General features: G+C 73.8%; 1 protein-coding gene across 4 annotated transcripts in view; it reads left to right on the plus strand.

Moving 5' to 3' along the window:
• The first annotated feature begins 67 nt into the window (after window positions 1–67).
• TRPM3 (transient receptor potential cation channel, subfamily M, member 3) overlaps window positions 68–221 on the plus strand; it is a 276,569-nt gene continuing 276,415 nt past the window's right edge. For all 4 annotated transcript variants that reach the window (XM_010568605.1, XM_010568607.1, XM_010568608.1 and 1 more), the window contains exon 1: window positions 68–157. In XM_010568605.1, the coding sequence (XP_010566907.1) occupies window positions 68–157 (90 nt within the window). The remainder of the gene's footprint in view (window positions 158–221) is intronic.

The following is a 221-nucleotide window of genomic DNA, read 5'->3' on the forward strand; positions in this document are numbered from 1 at the left end:
GGGCGGTGTCGGCGGGAGGCGCTGCCAGGTCTGCGGCCGGTCGCCCGGTGGGATTTGGCGGAGGGTCATGAATCAGACCGATGCTCCGCGGCCACTCAACTGGACCATCCGGAAGCTGTGCCATGCCGCCTTCCTCCCCTCCGTCCGGCTCCTGAAGGTACGGTGGCAGGACTGCGGCGGGCGGCGGGAGGCGGCGGGAGGCGGCGGGAAGCGGCGGCGGC

Source organism: Haliaeetus leucocephalus, unplaced genomic scaffold, assembly GCF_000737465.1.
Source record: "Haliaeetus leucocephalus isolate CR32 unplaced genomic scaffold, Haliaeetus_leucocephalus-4.0 Scaffold251, whole genome shotgun sequence".
NCBI lineage: Eukaryota > Metazoa > Chordata > Aves > Accipitriformes > Accipitridae > Haliaeetus > Haliaeetus leucocephalus.